This window comes from Vidua macroura, chromosome 3, assembly GCF_024509145.1.
Source record: "Vidua macroura isolate BioBank_ID:100142 chromosome 3, ASM2450914v1, whole genome shotgun sequence".
NCBI lineage: Eukaryota > Metazoa > Chordata > Aves > Passeriformes > Viduidae > Vidua > Vidua macroura.
Window position 1 is genome coordinate 66,694,888 of NC_071573.1, and position 22,294 is coordinate 66,717,181.

Genomic DNA, 22,294 nt, shown 5'->3' on the forward strand with positions numbered 1-22,294 from the left:
GCCCGCCGTTCCCAGCAGCCTCTGCGCGGCACGCGCCCGCCCCGGGCCGGGGAACGGCGCTTCCCAGCGGGAAGCGCGCGCGGGGGCGGGAAGTGCGCGCGGGGGCGGGAAGGCGCTGGGGGGCCGCGCGGCCGCGGCACCGCCGCCATGGGGCTGTGCGACGCGTGCGGCCGGGCGCTGCCCTCCGAGGCGGCGGCCGGGCGGCACCCACGGCGCCCGTCCCTGTGCCGCCGCCAGCCCCGCTGCCCGCTCTGCGCCGCCTCCGTGGGCTGCGACGAACTCCGGCGGCACGTGGAGACGGCCCACCCGGAGCCGGGCCCGCCGGGCTCCCGCCGCCCCGGGGCACCGCCCGAGTGCCCGTTCTGCGGGGAGGCGGCGGGGCGGGAGCTGGAGGAGCACGTCAGGGCGCGGCACGGGCACCTGCTGGGCGCCCCGGGCACGGGTGAGCGGCGGCGGGGAGGCGGGGAGGGAGGGATCTCTCCGCGGGGATCGGAGGTGGCAACGGAGAACCGACCGGGGGATGAAGTTGGAACGAAGGAAGTAGTGACGTATTTAGATAGTGTAGTTTATTCTGGGCGTGATCAGAGTTTTATTTTGACTAACTGGCGGAATGCTGGTAGTTATTTCAGAAACTTAAAGGTCTCTGCTATATATATATATAATGGGTAATACCCTTAGAAGACTAGCATTTGTGATGTAACAAGCTGCGTGTACTGACCAACTAGAGAAATGATGGCTAGGATGCAAAATATGCCGCTACAGTCAACCACACTGCGTAATCTGGGATTAAAATGTTTTTCGTAACAAAAAAAAAACCCAAGAACACACCCACCCCACCCCCCAGGTCGTAGCATTGAACAGCATTTTACCTCCATGTGTGCAAATAATGCAGAGCTTGAATAACTTACTTGCCTGCATGCCAGTTTCTGCTTTTAAAATAGTTGTATTCTTTTTATTAGGTATTTTGTTTTTTTATGTATTTAACAGGTTTCAGAAAACTGTATTTTGCAGTGTTGCATTAAATGCTTCTGGTGAATTTAGATGATTATACCACCAAGTTTTCCTCCAACCAGTCATAAACTTTTAGCTGGGACAAATGCCTTCCAGAAACTGCTAACACAGGATATCAGTTCTTGTGTCTTGTGAGCCGAGGGTTGTGCAGATAAATCCTAGGGACTCGAGGAGAGCAGTAAAGGTGGAGTCAGGCACTTGTCTGTGCTGCCCAGTGACAGAACAACAGGCAGTGGGCACAAGTCACAGTAAGAGGAATGATATTTAAATGCAAGAGCGCTTCTTTTTACTGCAGAAGTGGTTAAACACTAGAATATGTTCCTCTGGGGAGTTTTTGGAGAGTCTATACTTGGAATTATTCAAAAAAAAATGACTGGGAAAAGCTATGTGTAACTTAAGCTATTTCATGTGACCATTCTACCAGGGACTACATGATCTCCAGAAATTCTTTTGAACTTTACCTATACTACATGGTACCCTCAATAATAATCCTAAAACTGCAGAAAGAACATTTATTTGAGGAGATGTGGGAAGACCAACAAAATAAGAATGACAGCACTTTTTATTCTTTCAGCCCAAAAACAGCTGTGTTATTACATGAATGTTAAATTTTTCCCATTATCAGAACACATCTTATTAATGGTTTGATATTTCAGACTAAGCATTTCCTGATACAAATATTATCATAGCAAATTGTGATCTGTAAGTTAAATAGGGAAAAAAATTGAAAGAAGGAAGATATGTCTTAAAATTTTCATGTATTTAGATACAAATTCTTAAGTGGTGAAGAGAGTAACAGCTGTTTAGAATTTGGTGCCTTTCACTGGGGAATTTCAGTGGCAACACAAACTTCATTACTGTGTATTTGTTTTAGACTGTGTATTAGTTAGGGGATGATTCCATCAAAGAACCACAGGAATTGCATTAATCAAGAAACTGCATTTCTTTTTCAGACACAGGAAATGGTGAACAGCTGTATGAATGTCCTATGTGTAGCCTTACCTGTACAGACATTCAGATTCTTGAAGAACATGTGGATTTACACTTAGAGGAACATAACTTTTCAGAAGGTACGTGAAAGGGTACAGGCTTGATAATACTTGAAAGCATTTGCGGATATTTGCATGTTGTAATGTAGAATTTCATGTGAAATTAAAAAAAAATATTTCTGTATTCAAAGGGAACTTGGACACAGGTATAATGAATTTAATATAGCTAAGGTCCTATCACTAGACCAAGTGCTCTACTTAATTGCCATGCTAATAAGGAAATCTTTGTCTGTGCATGGTTGCTAAGTAAATGAATGCATGTTAGCCAAAAGAAAAACTTGGAGCAAAAAATGTTTAAAAGACAAGAGTATTATATATTTCTTTGTCTAGCTCTATAGAAGGTTTACATAAATGGAGTTTACAGTGGCATGTTCCACTGTGATGAGTTGAGAATTTATAGCTTATGAAAACTTCTTTTTCTCAATTAAATTCTGCAAATAGTTTGCCAATTCATTAATCGTAGCGTTAAAGTATAAAATCTAAATTTTATTTTATAACACATCTAAGAGAATCTTAGAGATTCCCTATCAGTTCTCCAATTGTAAATTTTTGTCACTTCCTTGTGAGACTGCTAGCAATGGTCCTAGATGCTAATAAGTGATATTAAAGGAACTTAGACTTCTTGCTAAGGCAAGTGAAACACAGTAAACAAAAACTGTCTTCTCAGTGCTACAGGTATGTGCATTATTTGCCAAGTAAGTGGCAAATTATCCAGTAACTGCATAAACTTTGTGCGAGTCAAGAGTCTGAGTCTTGATAGACTGAATGCAGTCAGTCCTGTTCAGTGTTTGTTGCTAATAGCTCAAAATAATGCGGGGTGCATCTCCTAAAATTAATGCCCGGTTGCGTTTACATATGTCTGCTTAGAAAGGAATCTCTAAAAATTAAACAACTGATCCCTCAAAGCATTACTACCCTCCTGACCAAGTCCCCTCACTTTGCAATGTTGTCCTGGGGTAGGTGGAAACATTAGAGATCTAGAGCTGGCTCAGCAACTCCAAACTGAAGAAGATGAACGGCAGAGATCAGAAGAAGAGAAGCGAGAGAGAGAAGAATTTAAAAAGCTGCAGGTACACTCTTGTTTCTAAATGGTAAACTTAAAACCAGTTGTTCCTTTAGAAGCTGAGTATCTTGGAATTGTAATGTCCTGGAATGGCCTTACCAGGTCAGACTGTGCAAGCCACACAGTCTGTGTTGAGGTAATGGTGTAGGGATGGGTTGGAAGCAAATTCAGTCTCTTGGCAATGCTGATCCTGGCAGAGTGCTGGACATGACAGCCTTGAGCTACTTGACTTTATAGCCTTCAGTGGTGATGGGGCTGGCTGCTCCCTGTGCTTGCTGTTCTGCTCTCTCAACACACCTGCTGCCTGTACTCTAGCCAGCTCTTGTGCTCTGCCTTGCAGTGCAGCCTAGAGCATATTCCTTGCCAGAGTGCCAAAGGCTCTGAGCATCCTGGTTGTCCTTTACTGGCATACCATCACCTGCTCCAGGTCCTGCTTCCCTCTGTCTCCCATCTCACAGCCCTGGTAACTCACTTCCCACTCACACTATCTCCCTGCCAGACTGCCTCTGTGCTGATGGCTCTGCCAAGAGGGAGCAGAGGCATGCATCTGCTCTTCCAGGTGTGGCTTCCTTAGTCTCACATTCATGTTCAGAAATGAGGCTTGGTCTTTGGGTCTAAAATAATTGTAATCCTGAAGTTTTTATGTGTCAAAATTTTTCAACGTTACTGGTAGTGATTTTGAGAAATTGCATGGACAAAAGATGAATTTTAAAAATGTGATTTAAATCATGCACATTGCATCCCTAACAGAGACAGTATGGCTTGGATAATTCTGGTGGTTTCAAGCAGCAATTTTTAAAGAATATGGAAAGAGAAGTTGATAGAGGAAGGATGCAGCCCTTTGAATATCATAAGAGAAAAGCTGACATGATGGAAAGTTTGGCTTCTGGTATAGATGATGGGAAGACGAAGACATCAGGTAAAGATGCTGAAATTGTACAACTAAAACTGTACTTTCTAGACCTTAGATTGTAGTGACCAAACCAGTCTTTAACAAAACATATAATTCATTGTTTAATATTTGCTATGTCCTAGTTCTAAGCATTTTTTTCTAGATCAATCCAAATTGTTATAGTCCAAGTATATAGTCCAAGTATAGTCCAAGTATAATACCAAGTATAATAGTCCAAGTATATACCAAATATAATACCAAGTGTTAAATCTTGGTATTGTTTTAATCTGCACTGTAGCTTGCAGGCTGGTTTTTTTTTGTTTGTTTGTTTGTTTTTGTTTGGTTTTTTTTTTTTTTTTGGTTTTTTTTTTTGGTTTTTTTTTTTGTTTTTTTTGGTTTTTTGTTTTTTTGGTCTTTTTTGTTTCTGCTGTGGAACTTGGAACCAAGTTGTCTAGTTAAGGGCACAAATAGATGTATTGTATGTATCAGAAGATGCAAATGTCTTATCACAAGCTGGTTGCCCTTGACTCTGTGCTTGATTACTGCTTAGTACTCATTGGTTTCTAATCCAGTGTAGCTGTTCAAATTTACAGCAGCTTTTTGTCTTGTGTTTCTGTTAATTGTTATATTGTGTAAGCTGGTTGCAGGTAAGCGCAGTGTTCACCTGATTACAATGCCTAAGAGAGGACTGGGAGGAGTAGGCATCTACTTGATACATCTTCTTTTAAATGTTTTATAGTTGGTGCAGAAACACAGGGCAGATGGGTCTCTGTGTTCCTTTCAAACGAATGCAGAGACCCTTTCTCCCTTATCTTTCCACAAGACCACAATTCAAAGGTCTTTGAGCCTATTGCTAGTGGTTCTGGCTAACAAAATATCCACTTGTTTTTTGACAGATAAAATAAAATTTCTTCTGTCAAACAGATTGCGTGGAAATAACACATTTAAAGTTTTCATTCTTGGTAATGATTTAGATTTCAGAGAGGTTCTTAGAAAATAATTTGTGGTGACTATGGAATAATTCTCTTCACAACAGCATGGCTATGAAAGGGCTTTGAGAATTTACAGGCATGAATTGGAGAGAGAATTCCCAAGCATCTATTTTCATGTAATAAAGGAGAAATTAGAATATCCTGCAGGAGGGTTATTTCAAAATATTTACAATAATTCTCAAGTTCTGTGCCCTTTCTGTAATTCTTTTTTTTTTTTCCCTCTTAGTTTCTCCAGGAAAAATAAGATAGGGGGAATAAAAGGTTTACATAGTATGCATAAGTATTGCCATGATTTTAAGATGATGTTGTACTAGAGGTGGCAGGGGCACAGGAATGCTTTACGGGTAACATAGTTTTTCTATATCATTGTCATAGTTCCTTTGACTGTCACAGTTTATCATTTAGTCCAAGCTGTTTCATTTAAAATAATCATTGTGTAGCAACACTGAAAAAATAGATTTAGTTTTGAAGGCTTCATAGTACATAAATTCATCAAAGTAAAGACCACTGAAATTAAATAGGGGCAAAATCCACTGCTTTTGTGATTTGGGCTCTAAATGTAATGAAGTTTAAAAACAAATTGTATTAATCTGTATCTGTTCCAAGTTGGGGAAGGAATCTTCTGGTATATTTAGTAGCTCATTTTACAAATAAGCTTCTTATTTTGTCTTCTTTAGGAGTCATTGAAGCATTGTGCAAGTACTATCAGAATGAGAACAAAGATGTGAGGCGTGTGTGGCTTTCAGCGGGAGTAGATCACTTCCACTCATCTTTGGGTGACAGAGGCTGGGGTTGTGGTTACAGGAATTTCCAAATGCTCCTTTCCTCACTGTTGCAAAACAGCTTCTACAATGACTGCCTGAGAGGTATTAAACAAAATGCTGTTTGTTCCACGTACCTTGGATGACAAGCTGCTGACTGATGTTTAGCTTTTTCATTTACACAGCAAGTCTCACAAGGTACTTAACTGTGGAAGAGTCAGAGGTGAATACTGGCAAGAAATGATGTGGTTGAAGTTTTACCTTTAGTTTTTTTGGTGCATCTTTGTAACATCAACTGCCTGTTATAAAAGAAGCTGAATAGTTTTAATTAATAGACTATTTCAGTCACTGTAACAACAATTCAAAAGCTTTTCTGTTCCAGATACTACACTAATTCCTAGTATCCCAAAGATTCAGTCCATGATTGAAGATGCCTGGAGAGAAGGTTTTGATCCTCATGGGGCATCTCACTTCAACAACAGATTACATGGTTCCAAAGCATGGATAGGAGCATGTGAAATTTATTCACTGTTAACCAGTCTCAGGATAAAGTAAATATTGCTTTTTGTTGTGGTTGTTATTATTAACTGCTGCTTTAAATGCTGTACCTTTGAAGGTTAGAATTCCCAACTGTGTGATGACAAAGCCACCTTAGTGACTAAATTTAACCATATATAAACAAATCTGATTTAATGCAGCATGAAGCTGTATAACTACTTACAGGTACATGTTACTACTTATAGGAGGTACATAAATTGAGTAACTGCTTAGATCATTGAGACTTGATGCAGAGTTGTGCCACATATGCATAAATTAAAGCATTGATTAAAAACTTAATTTCTCTGAAAGTTTCTTCTCAAGAAGAATCTGAATTTCAGCTATTTTCTGTGGCTTTTGATTGGATTCTCTAGTGTACACGTATAACATACCAAAAAATGTAACATTAATTTTTGCAAGTTTCACAAGCCCTTGTTAGACTGAACAGAGTAGAGCACTTCTTTCTTATGTAACAAATTTTCCAGTTTTTGACAGTATGTTTCACTGCTTTGTAATTATGTGTCCCCTACTCCTGTATTAAAAAATAAGAAAGTAGTAAGGACCACTGGGTACAGGAGGCAGGGACCCAGAGGTGAAAAGAAGCAACCTGCTTGAAATTTTATTATTGTTTTAATTCTCAATATTTTGTAGGTGCCAAATAATTGACTTTCACAAACCCACTGGTACTATGGGTACACATCCTCGCTTGTTTGAATGGATTTTGCATTACTATTCTGCAGATAACGAAGGTGGTGCAAAGGTGGTGTGTACTTCCAAACCACCTATCTACTTACAACATCAAGGTCAGTGTCACAATATACTGGTTTCTTGCTATTATGTATCTCTCTTTATGTGTACTGCAGTTCAGAACAGCATTTTTTAGTCCTTCTTCGTTGTTGAAGGCATAGTTTTATTTCCTGTAATTTTCCTATTTAGTAAGAGCAACATTAAATTTGTATTTTTATTGGATGGAAGAGCTGAACGTGATTGGGATCTCAACTTTTTGACATGTACTCTTACAATGATCTTCTTAAATTTTGAGTAATGCCTTCCTTGATCTGAAAATCAGTTTTAAGTTACAAGGTAGTAAATGGGATTTATGTGTTTCTAAACTACGGAAACTCTTGTTTTGATAATAGGTCATAGTCGTACTGTTGTTGGAATAGAGGAGAAGAAGAACAAAAGCTTATGTTTGCTGCTGTTTGACCCGGGATGTTCTTCCCAACAAATGCAGAAACTGCTGAAACAAAACAGTGATGGAACTGGTCTCAGACTACTTCGGAAATTTGTGGGTAGTCTAAAAGAAAAGCAATATCAGATAGTGGCTGTAGATGGGGTGCTCTCTTTGGAAGAGAAAGCTGTAAGTATCTCAGAAAACAGTTTCTGTTTGTGAAAATTTAAGACCATTTGCATCTCTTCTTTGAATGCATATGCATATATGGTTGCATGGTGAACTTTTTGCATCTTTTCACTTTCCTTGATCTTTTTCTCTCCTGCTTTCTGCTTATATAATCCCAGAATATCAAAACCAAAAACATTTTGCATGTAAATGGATGCCACCTTGATGCAACTGACAACCTCTAGGTCTTGTATGAATCTTCCAGCTGTTTCCAGATGTAAATTAGGCTTTTTTAAATTTTCCATTTTCTTACAATGTTTTCTCCTAAATACCTGACTGTGAGTATGTAAGTTACTTACATTCACAGTGCAAAATTTCGTTCAGAGGTTTGAGCTGTTGAAATTTTTATAAATCCTATCCATGTATTTGACTTTGGGGCATTTTACCTTTTTTAAGACCTTAGAAGTTTTCAGCAGATTGTCAAATGTGGTTTTTGTTTCTTAAGCTTTTTCTTTCCTACACTAAAAAATTGATTCTGAGGACCCATGTTCCAATTCTGTGGTGTTGTATCAGCACTGTTCAGCATGTTCAAGCTTCAGGACACACTTTTATTTAAACTATGAAATAACTGAATCACTTGCTCAGCTATATTAATGTTTGTGTTGAAATGAGGTGTTGTCTTAAGTGTTTTCTGGCTCTGAACATATCAGAAATATCAGTGAAACATGACCATCCTCTCTTCCTACTGGAAAAAAAGCCTTAAAGTTTGGGACACAGCATAAAAAAGGTGTTGTTTGGGATTTGGTGTGGGTGGTGGTGTTCATTTGGTTTTGGTTTGCCACTTTTTTTTTCTTCTTTTCAGAAATTTGATTTATATTTAAAAATATCCATTGTTTAGAATGTTGTTTTGGAAGCTCCCATTTAAATGAGATGGAATGTAATCCCTAACACTCATTAAGATTACTAAACTGATAATTTGGAAGAAGCTCTTTAAAGTCCTAGTTTTGTTCATTAAAGTATTTTCTTTTCCTCTCTCCCCACCTATTTTTAGGCTCGCTGCCGTGCTTCTCAGGTCTTAACATCAGAGAAGATTCCTTAAATGATACCTTTGTAACCTGGAACTTGCTAGGTGCAAAACATTAAACTTCTGGACAGTGGACCCTAACTCAGCAATTTTAAGACTTAAATTATGTCTCCATAATTTGGGACATATTGGGAGCTCTGGGAAAGCACAACACTGGAGTAAACCTGTAGTTTTTGTGTTCAGACAATTCTGGCACCCTGATACAAATGTAATTCTGAAGTATTGTGGTCTTTGTCTTACTAGAAAATGTATTATTTTCTTAGTTGCTTAGAATTAGCAACACCTACTGTCTTGTAGCAAATTATGCACTGTTGGTAATCAGCAGTGGATAAAGATACTATGGAACTACTTCATTGGAGTTCCTGGTCATGGTTTGCCTCTGTAAATGTGTATATGTTGCCACTGTAACCAGTCCTCTATTTCTTCATAGTTCAGTCTGTTGCACCAGGGATTAGTTTACTAGTAAAGTTCTTTTCAAGTAGCTGGCTCCTCTAGATGTATCACTTGAATACATGCGCTTAGGAAGTGGAGCAGTGTTGGCATTGGCTAAGACGTCTAAGAAAGTGGTGTCCAGAATAAGAGTGTGTGTGCTTTAGATGCTGTGCAAGACAATCCTTTGGGGTAGAGGAAGAAAATATTCCTTTTTTACCATGAATGAATAAAATTAATATATTTTTTAAAAGTGCTTATTCCATCTTCACTTTATCCTTTTTTTAACATTTCTGGGTTTTGTGTGTTTTATAATGTATATCCCAAAAGGACACTGCCTTTTGACTAGTGCCTTTGTTGTGCAGGGTAAATGCCATTTAGGAGACTTGAGCTGTCTGCTGAAACAAGTGTCTTGGGTGTTTGAGGCACTTTACTGTACTTAGGATGTGTCGCTCTGGTTGAATGTAAGAGCCCTGTCCCTCCAGGAGAGGAGCTGAAGGCTGGGTGGGATGGTGAAGTGTGCTGCAGGTAGCACAGGGTGGTTTTGCTTTACCAGCTGTATCTGGCATCCACCTGTTGTAATTGGAGTAAATTTAGATACATCCTTTTCATTTAGACTGCCTTCTATGCTGACACCTAAATACAGGTATAAGAGCCTTACCAATAACTGCTTTCTCTCATGTTTCATGTGCTCTGGCAATAAGAACTTGTCATTTTTGGAAGCAGTGAAACATGTAAACATGTACAGATATATTACAATCCATAAATCACTGATTTTTCTGAAATACACATAAAATTTTAAAACATAGTTATGAAAGTACATTCATTCAGTAAGTATGTAGAAGTGGCCTTTAAGCTGTGAAAAGTTTAAATACTTAGGACACTAGAGGGACTCAGACTAGGGAAGAGAGTTCCTGGGAATTGGGGGACTTTCAGCTCCTGTGTTAGCCCTGGTCTGTGATGCAGGTTTCAAACAAATGGAAGGAAGGAAAGAAAAGGAGATGCCAATAATGCAATCATAATCTGGATGCAAAATCCTAGGCTTTGCAGCATGCTTGAGATTTTTACCCACAGCATCTTGATGTGGTAGGCACCATCCTCTGAATTTTAACAGAGCTCTGGCACCAACTATTCAAAACACTCAGCCTGATCAAAACTAAATTCGCTCTGGTCAAGCTGCAGTGTTGCAACTCACTATTGCCTCCATGCATTACAGTGCATGCTTTGGACTGAGGCAGTTAAAAACAATATACAAAAGAGGTTGTCAGCCTGAGGATTTTAGATTACTGTAATTCTGTCAAAGTTTATAAATGGGGTTTTATTTAGTTAATACAAATTAGTTTTCAATTAAGTCCAAAATAGATAAGCAAATTTAAATATCCCAGCTAAACTTTTTCCAGCAAAAGACCCCTTCTCTCTGTTCATTTCAGCAAACTAACATACACACAGAGCCAAGCTTATTCTCAAATTCCCTTTTTATTTCACAGATGTTAATTGCTAACAAAGCTAAACAAATCTGCAGTTCAGACTGAGTCGCTGCAACTTCTTCCAAAGACCTGGAGGAACAGACTTCATGCAATTTCTTTGTCACTTCACCCTTATTATTTCCTCTGCTTTGAAATTTAACAGCAAAAACACATTTTCACATTTTAACTTGTTTTACATAATTTTAACATTTTTAAGCTATACATTCTCTGCATGAAAACCAATAAATATGTTAGTGTGAAAACAGACTAGAAAATTTCATTATTCTAGAAATACAATTCATGAGAAACTTTCATATTTAGATGACTTATCAGTGATCCACTTGGAAAATTTTCTGATTACCACATTTGCACAGACTACACAGGATTCTTGGATTTGGTCCAAATTTAGAGAGCTCCAATTCACTCCTCTTACGAAAAAACACCAGTTTTAAACATACAAAGCTGGAAATAGAAAGCAGCCTTAGGAATTAAATGGGGTTTTATGCAGCTGAGTTGAGACATATCAGAAATAAATTAAGTTCAGTGCTGAAGAGCTTTTTAAAGCATCCTAGCAATTACACAGGAAACTGGATGTAGTAACTATGAAGCTTTCAATCCAACTGTCTATTTGGAAAAGACAAGATTTAATATCACATTAGCTCACAATTTTTTTAATGTATCTGGTAACGGTGTTGGAGCACAGATCCTACTTATTGCTTTGAAACATAAAACATCACTGAAACCTAGATGCTTATCTAGAGTTCTTAGTAGCCAAAATTAAAAAGATCAGAGGGTCGATGGTAGGAACAAAGGCACATGGTTAATTTATAAAAGTATTTACAGGGTACTTGAACACTTATTTCTATGTACTAGAAATTCATTTACCTTGAATGAAAAAAAAGAAAAAAGGTTAAAGGAGGTCATCCTAAACAGATGTTCTCAAGCAATATGAGCAGAGAATCTTATAACAATTAAATTAATTCCATAATTAAACTTCTCATCTTGACTATGGAATTTTCAAATACTAAAATTCATAAATTTATTATTCCTCTAAGCAATGTGATACTTTAGTGCAACCCTCTTCAAAGATTGAAGCTGGCACAGTTAAGGCAGTCTACTAACAGTATTTAAAATTCAGCACACAGTGTTTAATCATTGAGGTGCCTGTCTCTCTGTTTGGAAAGCTGTTTTTTGACACCATCATCCTTCCAGCGCTGCAGTTTCAAATACAGCATGTTTAAACACTGCAATTCTTGCAGTGTTTGGGCTTTTTGGGGGTGGTAAGGGAGGAGTCTAACAGCTGTTAGCTCCAGAAACAACTCTGAAGGATGGGCAACATCCCCAAGTTGATGTGTAGCTTGACGGCATTCTGTGCTAACCTTCACAGGCTGCCAACACAATGCTTCTAAAACTACACCAGTTACATTCAAACCTATAGAGCACTCTACAAACCCTGCTGCTGTAATGTGCACTCCACTCATAGTGTTTCAATACAGTCTGCTGCTAAAAGCAAACTAATCTTCCTAAGGTGAGTATTGATTTTTCGTAGAAGTTCACTGAGGCACACATTCAAAAAAAACCAAATCCTCTCTGAACAAACCAACCAAGCTTCAAGAGGCTTCACATTATGATTTTTTCCCTACTGACCTGAATTCACCATTTTGAAAATATTGTTCATGACTATGGCAAAAAATCTCACTCTAATTGTATGAAATGGTTTCCACTAGACTTTAATAAGGCTATACAACAAAGGTGACTAGTGCTGTCTATCTAGAGCTGATAAATTGGGGCACCAGAACTGACTTAAATTATTAAAAAATTCCACAGGAAAAAGAAACAAAAAATATAAATAACTGCATAGTATATGATCCCTTTTATTGACCAAAGCTGCCCATGTTTATCCCAGGTGGAAGACAGCAGAAAAGCTTCTCAGCATTCAGATGCAGGTGTGTTTAGTGCTTGCTGTAACATTCTTCCATCTTGCATGTTGCCACATCTCTTCAAAGGACAATTACAGAAGTAGGGAGAAAAAACCGAGAGAAAATAGAAAAGCATTTTCAGACAGATCAATATTTCTCAAATTTTTCATTTGAAATATTAAATTTATTTATAGTGAAAGTCATCAGAAGACCATTCTCCTGGATTTAAAATTTGTTGGTTTTTTTCTTTGGAAAAAAAATTTAAGAAAAAAGAAAAACAATACACATTACTAAAACCACAGATGCTGTGGCTTTCCTGCCTGGCCCTCTCTTCTTACATATGTCCATACTGATGACAGAATCAGTTCAAATAAGTCTAATCACTATCTAAATTAACAGGGTTGTAGTCAGGGTCATCCTCTTCATCCTCCAACTCTAAATCATCCATTTCTTGGAATAAAGATTCATCAACCTCCACGTTGTTTCCAGCTGTAAGGAATAGAAAGATACTTTATTTTCATGCAAGAAGGAAAATATTAACAACAAAACATACAAGATTTTTTTGTATTAGTTCTTCAATGCAGCAGGTAGCTGCTAACTTACTTGGCCTTTATACATCATATAGATATGGAAAAGTAAATGCCACATTTTATCTTTTTCTTTGTATCAAAACCCAGTCAAGAGAAATGTCACACAGAACCTCAGAATTCACTGGGAGCATGAAATTAACATTTCTATTTGCTAGAAGCAGAGATTCTATCTCCCCAGGACAGCCAAAGCTGGAGCTCTGGACCTCACAGCTGGAATAATTACTACTATCCTAGTGAGATAAATGCACAGGGTTCATAAAAAATTCCTTACACATCATATGCTGACATACATGTATTTGCTTTCAGATTTAAATTTTACAAGCAAGATGAAGCTTTGGCTACTTTCACATTTTCTTCTGAAAGAGATGCTGCTGACCTAAGGATAAAACTTGAGGACTGCTATTTTATTTTTATGTATCAACAGTGACATCTTCTGGTCACCAAATATAGTTTCTATTATTTCACTGGACTTGAAGGCACCTACACAAGATAATGCCATTATCCTCTAAAAATTAGTAGTACATGCTACTGTAATATTAAAACAGACTTAGCGACCTATTGCATCTATGACAGAATGCAAGCAGCAATAAGAATGGGAGTTTTAATCACCAGTAGCAACAGGATTACAAATTAATGCATTAATCCCAAATCACCTGGGTACATAGCCCAGGTAGAGGTCTGTTTCTCCCTTGAGGCAGTCAAATGTGCTATCAACAAACCATTTTCACGTTAGGTATTTTGTAGGAAGACAAGATTAAATCATTCCCTGTAAAAGAAACTAAACTTCCCTATTACTACAATTTCAAGTTTATACTCACTGACATTCATAAACTTTTTTTTAATTGTTACTTGCAGAGAAGAATCTTGACCCTCTTCTGCCTGTGTTTTATGATACCAGTAGATAATGCAGCTGTATTAAAGAACTGTCTTACCTCAAAACTCAGGTATTTTAAACTACGATACTAAAAAGCGGTACAGCAAATTAAACAGTTACTGTGAGTATATATGTTTTTATGTGCTTTATCTCCAACTGGTTTTCCAAGTTTAATATTTTTCTGGCACAGGCTTACAGAATTTTCATCTGGCACCAGGTCTGTATTTTAGGCAGGCCCATCTGCAGAAACCATGAAAAAGAAATGCACTGCACAGAAGCAAATAACATTTATTTTGATGTGCAAGATGTTTATAATTGGTGCTGAGGTTCAGAGAAAAAGTGACAAAAGTTCAAGACCTATGCTTGAAATCAGGTTAGGTATTAGGAAAAAAAAAAGAAAAATCAGGGTTGAGTTGGGGTTTTTTAGTTTGTTTTTTATTTTCTTTTTTTTTTTTTTCTTTTGCTCCCAATGTAAATAAGATCACCTCAAGCACAAGGCTGCAAATAAAGACACTTCATCCTCTTGAAAAGGTTTTGTTTTTGAGAAAAGTTAAAATTACTTCTGTTCACTCTGCAAAGCAGTACTTCTCAGAAAGTTCTTCCAATGTAAAAGGGATTCTGATAAAAGATGTTAAGTCAGAAATATAACACAGATTTTCCTTAGGAATTTTGACCTTTTTAAGCCACTGACTTTCAGTTGTGGAATCAAACAGGAATTTACCTTCCTCCAAGAACTGGATGTCAGAGGTGTCGAGGTTGTGATCCATTTCAAACAGTTGTTTACCTAGAAATAAAATAAAAACCAATATATAAGCAAGTACAGTTCTGAAGCAACTATCAACCCAAGGCAACAGTAGTCAGCATGTGTATTTCAGTCTTTTCAAAACAACCATCCAGGATTCATCCATGCCAACAATTGAAATGGGTCACTGTAATGTTATTAAGACTTTAACAATGGGGGGCAGAAAATATTTACACCCCACAGCCTGTGTTCAGTCCTTATTGCTTTACTCTTCATCTTGCATTCCACAAGAAATCCTCTGTGGGAACTGGGAAGGAAATCAGCTGACTCCTCCACCTTTTTTCATATATTCTCCCATTCAAAAAGCAACTTGGATCTGCACAAATCACCAGCTCCTATACACACACACAGCTTTGAAGACAACAACACAGAAGAGTGAAGCCTTTCTGACTGGGAAGGACAGGAAGAAAAGCTCAGGACTCTTTCCACATAAATCATTTATCTTCCATCTACATTGCTCATGCAAGCTTCCACAAACAACACTGCTTGGTGTCCATGGTAATACTGGAATTACACTAATGACATCCAAGAATAAGCTTGGTTTTGGTTTTCTATAGGGAAGCTTTTATAAACTACATTTGTATGGAGGAAAACAGACACCACATACTAACAATACTTTAAAAGAACAGAAAAATTAGAAGCGTGATTTCTGTTATCTTTGCAGATTCCCAAACGCATATCCTTCAGAGAGGAATCAAGTATGTCCCCTGTCCTGTAGAGCTGTTTATGAAGCTTAATACCATTACAATTTCCATCTCTGTCAAATTTTATCAAAACTAGCCAGAAGTGAGGAGAAAACAGAACAGTGATACAGCATGACCACAGTGGTTATGTTTTTTCAGGTATCAGGTCAAAAGTAGATCCAACATCACAGGAGAACCAGTTCAAAACTAAGCCATGTAGACTATGGAGCAGGATGCCAAGACCTATCATCTGTGTAAAAATTACTTTTAGACTTGTCATTATCGGCTGGTAGCATTGCAGAAATTTCACAACCAGTATTAAAACATACCGCTTAGCTTATTTTTGCCTGCTTGTTCTTCTTCCTTCATTTTTTTCCTTTTTATTTCTAGAAGTTCTGCATCAAATTTGGCTTTCCAATTAAGGAAATTCTCAATGGTAACAGGAGTGCCATGAAAACGTTGCTGGAAGAATAGAAAACAAGGCTGCAAACACAACTTGCAAAGCTACAGGTGAAGATAAGCATTTTCTTAATTATTTAAATTACAACAGTCCAGAAACACTGCTTGCTGTGAAGTATTCTGAGAAATTAATCTTAATTCTGAGAGTAAATAAAGAACACATTCTTGTGTTTTTTGTCATGGGACTTTCCCCTTAGAGAACTATACTGAGGTGGAAACTCAAAGAAGAACCCTGCATACTCCTTTTGGACCTAGAGTGCAATAGTTCACAACTCCCCACTAATATTGCTTATTTATAAGTAGGCAGCACTTCTTATTAACCCGTAAGTGCAATCTACACCAAAATACTGCCTATTAAAATATATTAATCCTTTTGTATTGCTGAAACAGAAAAAAATAGTATTTTTTCTCAGACATTTCTTTGCCAATTTTCTGAAATACAGAACCTTCCAAGTCCCATCACCCTCCAGCTATTTCTCAGAAAGTGAGTGAGGAGTCATTAGTTGGACTTATCACAGCACGATCCATGAACAGTGAAACTGTTTTACAGGAGGGCAAACCAGTCTTGAAGATTGGTCCCACTGCTTCCACCCTATCCACTCAGTCTTCCAAGGAAGACAGCCTTCCTCAAACCATGGAGCCCGTGTGCAGCATGACATATTCTAGCCTTTTTTGCTCTCCATTCCCTCTTGCTTCCCCTTCTTCCAGCAAAAAAACGTCTACAGCAAATCTGATTTCATTTGGGAAAAATCCCTGCCTTAGGAAGTAAAGCTAGAAGACTGTGAACATGCAGTTAGACTCCAAAAAGACAGCTTAAGAAAAAAGGGGAAAAAATATCACTTAAGTTCATTAAACAATCTTATGTTTCAATTAAGTCATCTTTAGGATAGCTGCTCCTTTCCCACTGCAACTGAGAACTGCTCCTGCATCAAACCAATGCATTTTAAAGAAGCTGAAATTCTTTTTCATTGAAGACATTATTTTACATACCTTCTCTTCTTCCTCTGCTTCTCTTTCTTTCTGTTTCTTCTCTTCTTCTCTTCGTGTTTTTATTTGATCCACTATTTCATTTAATTTCTCCTGTACTGCTGAGACTAGAGTGAAGATCATTACCATTCCTAAATTTTCTTCTGCCTACAACACAAAGAGGGCAACTTCAAACAGAAGAACCTGAATGCATCAATACGTTTATAGAAAGCAGGATGTTGTGCAAATGCAGAGGGCACAGCTGACACATTCTGCACCAGTCTTAAAAGCTTGCTGTAAACTTCAAATTCCACTGGCCAGTTAATCCAGTCAGTTATCCCCAAATGGGTGTGCAGCAAAACACAAAGATGAATGTCTGTGATCAGGTTATTAACACATTATAGACATCTTCTGAAAGGCTTTTTCATTAATAAAACAAAACCTACAGTAGAAACACAACTGTAAAATTTAAATATCAGAAATCATAAGAGACAAGTCACTGAGAACCTTTCTTCTCCTGGAACAGTTTATTCCTTAATTCTATTACATGCTCCTTTGAAGTGAGACAGTTTCCCCGGAAAATCAGAAAACATCAGCTGATGGAAGGAAGTTTATATGAAGTAAACGGAAAATGAAAAAAATGCCCATTAAACATTATGGCAATTTTAAGGCAGTGAGGACTTGTCAAAAATTCCTGAAACCAAAGAAGTGCTTCCTTCTTTCCTTCACAATGCACTCTCAGTGATCCCAAAGGTTGATGAGATCCACCCTCAAACAGTTACATTATCAAAAATCAATGTGGCATTTTTAATATTTCCAAATGAAACTGAGCTGGCTTATTTTCACAAATTATATATATATATACAAATTCACCATGAGCTAGAAGTGGAAAAGAGGGAAGCCCTAGTGCACTTCCATTTCATTATTCTACATTATTGCGCACAGTGAATTAGCCCTATATCTTACCTCAGTGATGTCATTCACCACACTCAAACCACAAAGTAGGTCCCTATAGTATGGAACAAGTTTCAGATCAGTAGCAGATACCTCCAAAAACTAGTGATTTGAGAGAAATTTCAGCCAATGTGTGAAGTGGTATCAAGCTATTCCAAGATACTCTGTTTTCCTTACCTGCTGCTCTAGCAGTTTTATTATGTCCATGACATCATTATCATCAAGATTCTCCTGTGAGACAATTTCATATAGTGGAGTTTCATCAGGGTATTTTTCTCGATAGGTAAATTTAAGGGTTGTTTGGACAGCTACAAGATAAACAAACACATATTCTTATGGTGATAACTCTGTATAACTTAAATGGTATGTTTTCCTACTGCATCAACAGTCTAAAGATTATAGAATATAAAATATTCTTGCCCCAAAGGGACAGTCTTCTTACACAGATGTTAAAACAATATGAACAGATTTAAACATAACCCAAGAGTCCAAAGAAATTAAGATGATAAAGTTTGCACTTGCACAAGCTATTAAAACCTTCTCATGTCTGAAAGGTCTTTAGAAAGACTGAAAAATCTTTTATGACAGGTACTAGAGCAATAATCTCCCTCATATTCTACTTAAAGCTGGAACACAGCAAGAGTCATAATAACAGAACTAGAGAAAATCTCAGCATATTAACACCTCAGATCCTGTGTGCCTGGCTGAGGTATCAACCTCTGTGTTGGGTTCCAGGGCTCCACACTGTGGACAAACACACTATGTCCAGTAGAAATTATTAAGCAGAGAACTGCCTAAGAAAAATGCATTCAATCTGAAGCTGTCCAGAGCCAGGGTAACATGGAAACAAGGCAAAAGAGAATCAAGTTCCTTTTACACATCCTCCCAGAATACTAGGAAGAAGCTTTCCTTTAGTTCCAGACTCACAGTTCTCAGCAGCACAGCAGTCTGTACAACACAGACACCTGCTCCAAGCAGGACTTACTCCTTTAAAACTAAGTAAGGCAGCACCTGTTTATTCCTTCTGTTATAGTATCCCGAATAGCAGCTTTCAAACTTGGAGTAAGGCTTGCTTACAATATGCCCACACAATTGTTGGTATTTAACAAATACACAGGGACTTGGGACCCACAGCCTTCTGCTCTGGAACTGCTCCTTAAAGGCTGCACATTCACAGCACACAGACTCAACTCTCCCACGTAGCTGGCATACACACAGTTGCCAAACCCCTCACAACGTGTCTGTAAGCCACTGGAAGGATGGTGACAACCCATACTTTTTGAAGCTATGCTACAAAGCCTTTGAGATTCAGCAGAAAGCAGTGCTACAATGACAGCATAACGTTTCTGCAAGCTAAATGAGGATCACCCAAATCTTTGAACTACATTTGCAAAGGAATGTTTGCTGTACCAGGCCCCTTCAAGGATCTAAGTGGAGGTATACATAGCTGTTGGTGATCGAATTAGATTTAAACATATACAGGAGAAGTTTCTGAGTAAGACATGATAAACTTACTTTCATCATTTTCTCCAGCTTCAGATGTCACAGTGATTGTGAAAGTTGTTGGCTTTTCTGACAATACTGTTCAAAGAAAAAAAGCAAGAGTCAGGGAGAGTCCTTAAATCAATTACTTCTTCACATCAGTGAAACTGAACTTCTTAAAGAAAGCAAGCTCTTGATACAGTGTTAAGGGCCTTTTTAACTTATTAAGGTAATACTTTTCAATTAAGAGCTATTTTCCATACGATGTGATGCCTGGAGTGCTCTTTGAATGAGACCATACATCAAACAATACCACTTTTGGAAAACTTTCTCTTCTGGAAGTTTCAGTGTTCCAGAAAGTGCAAATCAAATCAAACAACTCCTGGTAGTGCACTGATTGCGTGCAGAAAGCCACCAAAGCTAATTTGCTTTACTGCACTAAATGTGTCTGATGAGCATCCAGTGCACTCTTGACCGTGGACTATTTTTACAGAATGATTGAACCTATATATAAAACTTCTTGCTTAATGCAAGAAATGCTACTAACCAAGCAACGTACTAGAATGAAAGTGTGTGAATCAGGCAGCTACAAGACAGACAACACAACACAGGAAGAGCTGTGACCTGTGTTTCACAGGCTAAAACCCTCTTTGCACAATTGTGGGTTGCAGACCATATAGTCATGTAAGGACTGCTCTGCATGTCTGTTATAACCTATGCCCAACTTAGCGTACATGCTCTCAAAGTATCAACTGAATTTTGCCTAATTGCTAATGTACTACTACGATCTTTATTCCCCTCTCTTCTCTTGGGCATAAAAGCATTACATGAGTGAACAATAACTCTGAGTAAGTATCAGAGTAAAGGCTGTATGAAAGAATATGACTTCCCTATCACTATCAGATAGCCAGCATCCCCAGCTACCAGAGATCAATTCATATACTTTTAAGTAATTTTTAACATAAAACCAAAGACCTGAAAAAAATTCAGATTGAAACAATAGGGAATTGTACTGGACAAATGTTTGTGTGGTGAAGTTCCTGCCAAGTAAGATGCTGTGGAACTCTAGGTAGAGTAGATACTGCACAGGAAGGAAACAAAAAATGCCCCAATGTTTCCACTGTTAACATTCCTTGGATACAGAATGCCAAAAATCATGTTGGATTAGGCAGCACGGTAGACACTCTTGATTGTTTGATGGTAAATTGAAAATCCTGAAAACTGACGAACCAATGTATCCACAACATGAAAGTTCCAGCAATATAACACGCAGGGAATTAAAGCTTGCCTTTTTTTCATCTGCAATAGAGTGAGGCAGGTACTGGCAATACATTTACGGAGGAAACAGCACCTTTAAGCACCCCAAAACATCCAGTGCCTCACGATCGCGACAAACTCGCTACCGGAAAGGAAAACCGGTCGGCACACAAACTAATTCCTAGGGCTGCATCTTTTGAAAGGCTCTTCCGAAGAGCATCCTTCCAGCACAGGGGACCGGCTTGCCCACGCCGGGCTGGCTGCTGTGCCACGGCGCTAAACGCGGCAGGGGCAGCGCCCACGGACCGGGCCACAAGGGCCATCAAGCGCTTTGCTTTTCCCGGCCGGGGAGAGCGAACCAACATCCCGAGCACCCACCCAAGCCGCGCGGCTCGGAACCCCCGCGGGACCCGCGGAGCCCCGCCGCGGCCTCCCGCTCCTCCCCCCGCACGCCGGCTGCCGGCGCGGCCCCGGCGCGGCCCCGCACCCGTGAACGAGTCCGGGTAGATGGACTCCAGCGCCTCCAGCTCGTTGCGCTGCTCCTCGCTGTAGTCGGTCATCGTGGCCCGCCGCCCACGGCCATGGGCCGCCCGCACCGCGACGCCGCCGCCACCCCCGCCCGCGCCTGCGTTGTCCCGGCCCCGTCCCGGCCCTTCCTAGCATGCCTCGCGCTCGCGATAGGCGGGAATGCCGCCCCTGGGCTGGGCTGGGCTGCACCGAGACAGGGAGGGAGGGACGGAGGCGGTGCTGCCGTGGCGGGAGGCCGCGCACGGGGAGCCGGTCTGGCTGGTCCCCGGTCGCCTTCACAGCCGCGGTGCCCGCAGCTCCGTCAGTTCCGGCACTCGCTGCCTGCCGCTCAGCTCCGGGCAGCACGGAGTACCTGGCGTGCAGGAGGGATCCTGCTGGCATCGCCCGCGCTGCTTCCCGCGCCTCCCGGGAGCGGCGGCCTTGGCAAAGCTGAGGTCCGCAGTCCCTGTGTGACACAGACTAGTGATAGTATGGTTCACTCTTGGACGTTCTTCCCTTGAAAATTTACAGGGATCAGCAAACTAAAGGGGATTCGAACCCGACGCTCTAGGTATTGCGTAAGGGTACCGTGAAGGCAGCTGAATGCTATTTCTGCCAGAAATTGGAAGTTTATTAGATGCCACTGGTGATTTGCAGCTTGAAGTTAAACAGCGCCTGCAAACTTCCCAGGAAACGTTCACCGGGATTTCAGGAGTCCCATCACATCGGCGGTATTGCCATGATGTGTGTGCAGAATAGGAGTCGCCAAGGCTAATGGTATTGGGAGCTGCCATGCTTTGGGGTTGCCTGCCACGATGAATTTAAGACTGTTGAGGGCTAAACAACAGCAGACCTGATGGGTACGTGGTACACAGAGTGGTTGTACAGTGCATCCCGTTCCTGGCCCCATGGCTGGCAATTTTCCCACAGGTATATTTTATAAGCCCAAGGTTTCCAGAAAAGTTACCATGGGCATAAAGAAAATAAATTTCAAGTGAGCAAACTGGAGTTCTAAGTGGATTCCTGGGTAGAAGATTACTCATTTCAGCAGGCACAGTTTGACTGTTTAACTGTACCAACTCATAGATTTGTCTGTAATCATGAATTAATTTAAAAGCTGTGCCTTTGCTACCAATCCATGACATGTTTCAAAGAGCCAAGGAGTAAAGGGATATACC

The 22,294-nt window shown here is 39.6% G+C and overlaps 2 protein-coding genes across 2 annotated transcripts; one reads left to right on the forward strand and one right to left on the reverse strand.

Annotated features, from left to right (window-relative positions):
• Positions 1 to 147: 147 nt before the first annotated feature.
• ZUP1 (zinc finger containing ubiquitin peptidase 1) lies at positions 148 to 9,410 on the forward strand. Its single transcript, XM_053974612.1, has 9 exons — positions 148 to 442; positions 1,965 to 2,081; positions 3,021 to 3,130; positions 3,874 to 4,042; positions 5,685 to 5,873; positions 6,151 to 6,319; positions 6,957 to 7,108; positions 7,445 to 7,665; positions 8,696 to 9,410. The coding sequence occupies exons 1-9, from the start codon at positions 148 to 150 to the stop codon at positions 8,741 to 8,743; spliced, it is 1,470 nt and encodes a 489-aa protein (XP_053830587.1). The 3' UTR covers positions 8,744 to 9,410.
• A 1,204-nt stretch (positions 9,411 to 10,614) lies between these two features.
• On the reverse strand, positions 10,615 to 21,263 carry RWDD1 (RWD domain containing 1). Its single transcript, XM_053974613.1, has 7 exons — positions 21,097 to 21,263; positions 19,386 to 19,451; positions 18,048 to 18,178; positions 16,941 to 17,084; positions 15,821 to 15,953; positions 14,728 to 14,790; positions 10,615 to 13,031 (listed from the first exon to the last, which is right to left on the reverse strand). The coding sequence occupies exons 1-7, from the start codon at positions 21,167 to 21,169 to the stop codon at positions 12,919 to 12,921; spliced, it is 723 nt and encodes a 240-aa protein (XP_053830588.1). The 5' UTR covers positions 21,170 to 21,263; the 3' UTR covers positions 10,615 to 12,918.
• Positions 21,264 to 22,294: the final 1,031 nt, after the last annotated feature.